Genomic DNA, 9,506 nt, shown 5'->3' with positions numbered 1-9,506 from the left:
AATATAAGAAATATAGCAAATTAAAAGAATTTCTATAAGTAGCCTAGATGGTTACGAATGAATGAATGAATGTATGGTGTTTTTACGTTGCATGGAACCAGTGGTTATTCAGCAACGGGACCAATGGCTTTATGTTACTTCCGAACCACGTCGAGAGTGAACTTCTATCACCAGAAATACACACCTCTCATTCCTCAATGGAATGACCGAGAATCGAACTCGCGGCCACCGAGAGTGCACGCCAACACCATACCGACCACGCCACTGGGGCGCTTTAGATGGTTGCGAGGGGCGGAGCCAAGTGGCCCATCACACTCAAATACTGGTAACACAACTAAGTTATGCCATAAATGCAAATCCTGTAGTACTAGATTATCATATCCAGTAATGCATTCTTAATAAAATACTACCCTTGCAAAATTGATGCTTTCATGACTCATACAACCCACAGCTACAAAACCTGGTGTGTAACATCTTTGTGACTAGATTCGTATATTATTGGTAATACAGGTAATTATAGTCCAGTCAATCTAGACAAAAATAGATGCAGCCAAGCACAAGTTAGTAGAGTAGCCATTTACGGTTTTGCCCACTTCCAAATAACATATCAAACGTTTACCATTATTTAAATAGTGGATCCAGGTGATATAAGTAGGACAGAGAGAGAGAGGAGAGAGAGAGAGAGAGAGAGAGAGAGAGAGAGAGAGAATACGGCTGCTTATAAGATAATGAAAAAGAAGGATATTTCCCTCTGATAATATCAATACGAATAGTCAGTTCCAACAATATTTAAGGCTTTTTTTTATATAGACAATATGATAACGACTTAAAACAATGCGATGGGATAAGATTTCATAATTATTTTCCAAAATATATACGATAACATATTTCTTAAAGCAGAAGGTCTTGAATATATCCATCAGATTAATAACTAAACAGGAATAAAAGCTCTCTCTCTCCTTAAACTGAATCCATTTCTTTCATTACCTTTCCTCATACTCTCTCTCTCTCTCGCTATTCTTCTCTTTTTTGTCCATATATATTTCATTCATTATTGCATTTCTTAGGCTGACTACCGTAATTTCCTTCCTCCTCCCATTCTAACTATGTACTGGTTGTTTGAACAAACGCCACCTTTCAGGGCAAGAAGGGCATGAGCTTGAGCTAGGCTTGGCAGTGCGACACCGGTTTTTGTTGCTGGCTGTACATTATACGCACAGACACACAGACACACACACACACACATATATATATATATATATATATATATATATATATATATATATATATATATATATATATATATATATATATACATAGGCAGTCCCTGGGTTATGAAGGGTTCGGCTTACAACGTTCCGAGGTTAAGGCTTTTAAATTTTTTTTTTCCAGGGTTACGACATGTTCCAGGGTTATGACGCCTACAATGCTGATCTGGCAGAAGAAATATGACACCAAAAATGCAAAATAATTAATATTTGAAGGTTTTTTTGATGAAAAATGCAATAAGAATGCAGTTTAGATACTTTTCAATACACCCAAAGCATTACAAGTAAGGGTTCTTAGGATTTTTGACGATGTTTGGGCATACGACGATTTTCGGCTTACGATGCGTCTCGAGAACGGAACTCCCGTTGTAACCCGGGGACTGCCTTATATATATATGTGTGTGTGTGTGTGTGTGTAGTACAAGTATATATATTTGTGTTCAACTAAACGCACCAAACTATGGATGTCTGTTTTATACCTTCTGAATGGGCTTTTGACAGACGTCATCAGAACCAACATAAGGAAAGGACATCACTCCAGCATGGGCTCCCAAACCTCCCATGTAACTGGTAGCAACCGGAAAGGAGGAGGAGGAGAAAACTGGAACTGTTGTAAATTCAGTAGATACATACTTCTAGAAGAGAGAGAGCAAATTCAGACTCAGGCACAGATGTTTTGAATTTGATGCAGGATAAGGATACTGAAATGCTTAAAAAGAGTTCAGAAAGATGTCAAACCCCTCGTGAACTTAACCTATGAGTAGTTGGGGCCCATTAATCTTGTACGAATTCACAGAAGATGAAATCCTAGAAATGATCCCACCATCAATAAGGAAGTCAAAAAAGATACCTAACGCCAAAATGATTGTTTTGACATTCGAGGACCCAAATGTGCTGTCCCATGGGACAAATGAAAATGAAAGAATGAGGGTTAGACCCGCCTAAAACCTATGCAAAGTATCAGAGAAAACAATGAAAGTACTGACACACAGCCACAGATTGATACACAAACCCCAAATTCACCACCTGAAAGGAACAAATTTAACAAGGAAAAGACTCTAGAGAAACTGGACAAATACGATGTCAGTCATACAGTCTAACTGTCATGGTGTCGCTTCAGTTGCTGAACAAATATAAACACTGATCACAGATTCAGAGGTAGATATAATTTACATCTCCAAGAAACAAATTGAATTTTTAAGTGTAAGTTACAGGTTAGGCAAGGTGGAATTGCTGTTTTCTTTCAGGTCCTTAGGTAAATGCAGTAATATAGGATCTTTGTTACTTAACAGATTCAGTTACTTATAAGAAATAGAGAAAATATTCTAAGCGCAGGCTGTAAATATGGGTTTTTGTTACTTATGCAGTTTTGAGTGGAGGGAGCTTAGGCTCATCCTTCCATTCCCAAATGTACCATGGGACATCACATTTGGGTCCTCAAATGTCAAAATGATTGTGGTGCCACTATATACAATAGACCCATCGTTACTCAAAGGTATCGTAATTCGGAGGCAGCCTAGCCTACACTATACAGTATAATCTATACATGGACAGTATTGTACTGTACTGCTGATTGTTTTCTTATTTTTAATTGGTCTGTAATTATTAATATCAGCTAATTCTGGAGGTTCAATGCAGTTCACAAGGAAGTGCAAGCTTAAGGGGAGCAAACAGACTTCGACTACCCAGACCTCTGGAGGCCTGACTTGAAAAAGCAGAGATGCTGCCATACTGACAACACCAATAGCATAGGTTGCATACCCTAAATCTCTACCTCAATGCAAATCACCTGTCGAAATATGCCCAGTCGTGGGAGGGAGGAGAAATATTTCCGGTGAAGTAATAGGAATGGAATGGAATATATAAAGTTTACATAAAAGGCTCAGTAAGGCACTATGACCTGTTAAGAGGTAAATCAACGTTGAAAGGGAAACTGAGAGGAATAGATATATGTTTGGAAGGTATAACAGGAAGAATATCTTTTGCAGTTGCACTATGAAACAACTGTTGGGAGAGGGATGAGGAAAGTAAGATGGACGAGAGAATATGACTAGAAGTACAATTAAAGGAATTGTGTAGAAATTGTTGATTGGAGAATGGTAATTTCATTCATGGGAGAATAGTCAAATTGACTAGTTCGTTTGTTTCTTACTTTTTGTCCCCATTTTTGGTGTTTGTTTATGGACGGAAAGTAAACTGAATGATTGCCGTTTGTTAATACTAAATGTAAATTCTTAACTTTCCCTTTTTGTATTCTAATTGAATTAATTAATTTAATGTTAAATGTATTCCTTATAAGGAAACAGTTTTGTTTTCCCATCTTTATTTTTCAATGTTGTTCGAGAGTTTCGGACAAAGTGAAAGGAAACGGAGTTGTTGACAGTTTTTGGTCTGACAAGGAGTCGAGAGTCTTGCGGTACCAGTCGGACAGAAGAACGGGTGTTCTTTTTCTGCCATAAATAGTGAATTGAGGATTTAAAATTCGAAGTTAAGAAGAAATTGTTCTTGAAGATGGTGCAGGTAAGTTGAAATATAAAGACTTGCCTTATAATTGATTTGAGTTGGATAATTCTAACAATGGAAGGGGTTGCAGCTAGGGACTGAAGGAAGGGACACTGTGAGGAACCTTATTAAGCGACACGAACTGAGCCCAGAAATTGTAATGTCAACAAATTAAATCTTATTTTCACAGAAAATTAACCTTAATATGAGTTTTGTATCTGATTTTACCCATTTATTTTTTCTGAAGGACTATTATAATATGTTAAATACTCAAAGAGTATTGATAAGTGGCTACTTCAGTGAAAGCTTTCTAATGTATAGCCATAGGTTTAAAACTGACATTAAAGACACAATTGACTTTAAGCATCTTCATTGGAAACCTAATTCTTTTTTGCAGAAACAGAATCTTGACCTGTGCTGAAAAACCTGTTTCCAAGACAAGTGGTCAGCAGAGGGCATTTATAAGGTCAGAGGTCACTTTCCTGGGTTGAAGAACAATCACCTTCAAACTGCCATTGATAGGATAGTATTGAGTGCCAGAGTTGAAACTTCAGTAAGTGACAGACATGGGTCCCAGGGTATAACTTGTCTTGGGCAAACCATTTTAATGGCTAAATGTGGCCAAACTGTTTTTTCTACCTGGGAAAAACCCTAGCGATCTTAGACTTTAACGCCTTGTAGTTGAGCCGAGTTGAATATATAATTTAGGACAAAGGCCAAGCACTGGGACCTATGAGGTCATTCAGCGCTGAAACTTAAATTGCCAGTAAGAGGTTGGAAAGGTGTAACAGGAGGAAAAACCCGCAGTTGCACTATGAATCAAGTGTTAGGAGAGGGTGGAAAGTAAGACAAAGAAAGAGAATCTGAAAGGAGGTACAGTAAAAGGAATGAAAGCAGTTGCAGCTAGGGGCTGAAGGCACACTGCAAAGAACCTTAAGTGATGCCTACAGTGCACCGCATGAGGTCCACTGACAGCACTACCCCCCTACGGGGTTAACTGCTTGTAGCACAGTTTTTGCTCATGGAGGGGTTTTTTGTGATTGGGGATGTTCAGGGGGTTCCCCCTCCAAATAAGGAAAAAGGAGACAAGAGACAATGTGTGACAGAAGTAAATAAAAATTGGATGCAGAAGTGGAATACTTAAAAAAGGTTCCTGAAGGTACAAATGACAAAGATCTACTGAATCCATTACCTACCAAATGGTTTAGGTTAAAGGTGGATGATAATACTAGGTAAAAAAACATAACTAAAGAGTCTTAATTTATTCTGACCAAATTAAAATCAACGTTCAGAAAAGTTGCTCTACAATCTTCCTGGTTTTACTAACTCGATATTTAAGTAATTTAATTTTATATTTAAGTTACATTTTAGCTAAAATACTTTAAAATCTCTATAAATGCCTTGGGCAGCAAACTAGTACATTTGTTTTGCAAGCACTAAGCAGTTTTTCCCTAAACAAGGACGGAACTTGAATTTCACAAGGTCAGCCTAATTCATCTATCCTTGATTATGGCAAGATAATGTTAAAAAAAGATGGACAGCAAAGTGAGAGAACAGATTACATGGAGCTAATGACATTCCTCTTCTATATATGACAAATCTCATCGACTTTGACCTAAAAACATTAAAAATATTCTACAAAAATAATCTATGGCTCATCCTGAGAAGACACCTTGAGCAATTCTTCACTTCTATTTTTCCCTCAACAAAGTACTCCCATTTCATCTTGACTTTCTCTTCTTTGGTTTCTGCGTATCTCCTCCTCCTCCTCCTCCTTCCACCTCCCCTGCATTCTTGAGGCCGTCAAACTTCCGCAAGTCAGCACTGAACAGAACCTGCAATGAGAGGAATTGCTGTGACTGTGCTCATTTAATCAAAACTGTTACAGATGATAAAAGTTTTAGAAGGCTGTAATTTAATACAATAAATAAAAGCTAAAACTTATTATTAATAAACACAAATCAGCTCAATGGTCTGGTTATATTACTTACAGATAACAACAATCATAATAATATGCATTTTGTACAGAGAATGACATTGTCTTTCTGTCTAATAATAAGTCTCACAGTTTCACTATGTTTTTATCCTACCACACACTCTCTCTCTCTCACATATCTATCCCATTTAAGCACTACCTATCCCTCAACAAATCATAATAATACACAAAACTATCCCCATTTCAACCCAAATAACACCATTCTCATAATTTCTATCATAGTATTCCTAAAATTCAATAACTTTAATCCAGTTGCTTATAAAACTATCACTCCTAAGCAACACAATTAGAACTTCTAACATAACTTTTAATACACAAACCATGTCACCAACACGACATCAAAACCACAAACCAATCTCTGCATTAGACTGGGGATGCCTGACGCATGTTTCTCCCAGAGGAAGTTAGATGTGTAAAGGTTGGGGATGAAGGAAAAAACAAAATATTGAAGGTAGGTTCTTAATGTCTAAGTGAAGTAAATAAAATCAGAGGTGCAAATTATGTGGAAGCAAGGAATGCAGAGCGGTGCCATACTGGCGAAACATGACTGTCAGACGGACGAGATTCAGTCATTACTTATCGTACATGATACATGAGAATGACTCACATGTATATGTATAGGGAGGTATATAAATGGACATGAAATATAAAGGATGCAATACATATACATAAAGGTCCATATATTGTACTGAAGGTTTCTTTCATTTACCTACACCTCCCTCCCCCCTCACGCTCATAGTACTCTCTCGAGCGGACTCTTTCTCTGTGAGCCTTTGAGAATGACATGGGGACAATGGGGGAATATCAACTAAGGACTGCTTTTCCTGGTCCAAGCAAGGGGCAATAGGGGAAGGAGGGGATGGGTCAACATTAGGGGGCGGCACTGGGCGAAGGAAACGACGGTTTCGCCACCAGACACGACCACTAGGGAGACGAATTTCACAGTCCCTTGACCTGACGAAACTAATGACTACCCCAACCTTGCCCCAGTAGTGAGATGTCGGGTCTTGGATCCGTACATGCTGTCCCATTGTCAACCTGGGTAGAGGGCGGGCATGCTGATCGTACTGGGTCTTAACCTGCTCGGCACGGGTGGCAGCACAGCGGTCACGGTCCTCAGTCTTGACCTGCCATTCCTCTTAAAAGGACTCTGGGTGTGCAGGGATGTATGACCTAAGAGATCGGCCATACAGGATCTGGGCAGGGGAGTATCCTGTGAAATTGGAAGTATTCCAAAGTTCTAAGAGGCTCGATCAAACTCTTTGCAATCAATGTCGCCAGAGGGTACCGTTGTCAGGATGAGATGCTTGACTTCACAGTGGCCTCAGCATGACCATTCGATTGTGGGTAATATGGGGAGGTTATCACATGTCAGACTCCCCATTGCTCCATTAATTCCCAGAACTCATTGCTGGTGAACTGTAGTCCTCCATCAAACCTGAGGCAGAGGGGCACACCAACTTCCCGGAAGTAGTAGCAGAAGATCCTAATTGTATTAGAAGCAGTAGTATCACTTTTGCATGGGACAACAACAGGCCATCCTGAGAGTTGGTCAACTATGACGAGGAAGGCTTTTCCTGTGACTGTAAAGAAATCTGCTGAAACAGACTCAAAGAGTCTCGTGGGGTTGTCGTTATTCATTAATGGTTCTTGCTGCTGAGTTGGCTGCAATGCCTGGCATGACTCACAAGCTTCAATTGTATTGAAAATGTCTGAGTTGATACCGGGCCAGAAGACAGCCTGTCTTGCCCGGCGCTTAGTAGATTCCACAGCCCTATGACTGTCATGTAGGCGGGACAATGTGTGGTGGCGGAGGGCAGCAGGAACTATAACTCTTGCTCCATTACAAAACGAAGTCACCATCAGTGTAGAGCTTGTCCCGTATCTTCCAGTATGGGAGTAAGGAGTTATGCAGATCATATCTGTTGGAGGGGAACCCTAAGGTGACACAGTCGAGTAGGCAAGTGTAGATAGGCTCTGCTCTTGCTACGTCTCATAAATCCTGAAGAGTCCTGTCGGCATCTTGAGTGGAGACTTTCCTGAAGCGGTGACAGTGTACACAGCCATGACTGTTTGGAGATGGGTGGCGGAAGGGGCACCTGCAATTTTGTCCTCTGGTGCGGGGTGGCTAACTGGGGCTTGAGACAAAGGATCAGGAATGTTCAGAAACCTGCCAGCACGCCACACAGCTGTGAACAAATAGGGCAAAATTTTCTCCTTCAGACGCTGAAAGCTAGGATTCTCGATGGCGTCCAGCGAGTAATGATTCAGGATAAGTATGAGAGAGCGGTGATCTGTCATCAGAGTAAAATTCTGTAGGCCGGCGAGATACAACTTACATTTTGACATTGCCCAGACCATGGCCAGCACCTCGAGCTTAATAGTGGAATATCGTGCCTCTGCGTTGTTAAGGAATCAAGAGCCACACTGACCTCAACGTAAGCGTCCACTACCATGTTCCTGCAGAAGGGCATATCCAATACCATTAAGGCGTGAGGCATCTGTCTGGAGGACAACAGGCAGGTCTGGGTCGAAGGTGGCGAGAACAGGTGGATGGAGGAGTGCTAACTAGACAGGTCGAAAGGCCTCATCATGATCAGGGGTCCAAACAAATGTTCTCTTGGGGGTCATCAAGAGGGTGTAGAGGCTGGACTGTAGCAGCAATGTCAAGGGTAAACTCTGCCGATTGGTTGACCAGGCCCATAAATGATCTGAGGTCGGTCAGGTTAGCTGGAATCAGGAAATCACTGATGGCACTGACTTTTTCTTGATCAGCCGAGATGCCCTCTCCTGAGAGCGTGTATACACAGAAATTGACAGTAGGTGTGGCAACCACAAACTTGTCTTTGTTGAGGGTAATCCCAAACTTGCGGTACCTGGTGAGCATCTCGTGGATACAGTAAAGGTGTGACTGGTAATCCTCGTCATGAAGAAGGATGTCGTCGAAGACCTTCACGCAGTTCTTGACTCCTTGAAGGGCCATTTGCCTCACAGGCAGAATGCATCTCCGGTAATTGCAAAGACCATTGGTCCTCTGGAGTGTTTGAACCGACCATACGGCATAATAAAGGTAGTCAAATGCAGATCATCTTCGGCAAGTTCCATTTGCCAGTGCCCACAGCTTTTGTGAAAAACTGAGCCTTTGGGTCCACACTACGAATAGCGGTGAAGGGTGTGGGTGAAGGGTGGGCTGGGCAGGAAACTTGGCTATTCAGCTTGGAGAGGTTGATGGTGACGCGTAATCCTGTGATTTTCTTGGCGACGATGACGAGAGGGTGACACCATTCTAAATGGTCATCTCTGGCGGGCTTGATTATTCCCTGGGATACCACAGAGTCAAACTCCTCCTTGACCTGGTCCCTGAAGGCGAGCGGAATCTGTCTCTGGGTGTGGATGACGAAGGGCACAGCACTATCCTTGACATGAATCCTCAAGGGAGAACCAACCATGGGCTTGAGAGGTGCTGACTTCAAGTCTTCTTCAGAAACCAACACATCAGAAAATTCTCAGAGGAAATACTATACCTTGGCAGCCGAAGGCGATGTGGTGGCTGGAATAGGTTGTCCTTGCATTTATTGACATGTCTAATTTCAGCAATGGGCTTTGGAAAATCCAGAGATATTATGGCCAACTCTTAACAATGTGCATAAGACAGGAGTGGTCTGGACATTCTTATGGACATGAATCCTAGCAGAACAAGACTGCCTGCTTAAAGGTGAGAGTAGCCTGGAACATACCAA

The 9,506-nt window shown here is 41.2% G+C and overlaps 1 protein-coding gene across 1 annotated transcript in view; it reads right to left on the bottom strand.

The window, feature by feature from the left end:
• Nucleotides 1-5,017: 5,017 nt before the first annotated feature.
• The window catches only part of LOC135214468 (N-glycosylase/DNA lyase-like), an 84,287-nt gene continuing 79,798 nt past the window's right edge, over nucleotides 5,018-9,506 (bottom strand). Inside the window, exon 6 of the mRNA XM_064248813.1 lies at nucleotides 5,018-5,605. Within this exon, the coding sequence (XP_064104883.1) occupies nucleotides 5,492-5,605 (114 nt within the window). The 3' untranslated portion in view covers nucleotides 5,018-5,491. The remainder of the gene's footprint in view (nucleotides 5,606-9,506) is intronic.

This window comes from Macrobrachium nipponense, chromosome 45 (genome assembly GCF_015104395.2).
Source record: "Macrobrachium nipponense isolate FS-2020 chromosome 45, ASM1510439v2, whole genome shotgun sequence".
Lineage (NCBI taxonomy): Eukaryota > Metazoa > Arthropoda > Malacostraca > Decapoda > Palaemonidae > Macrobrachium > Macrobrachium nipponense.
The sequence above is the reverse complement of the archived record's forward strand: the minus strand, read 5'-3'. Positions and strand labels throughout refer to the sequence as shown.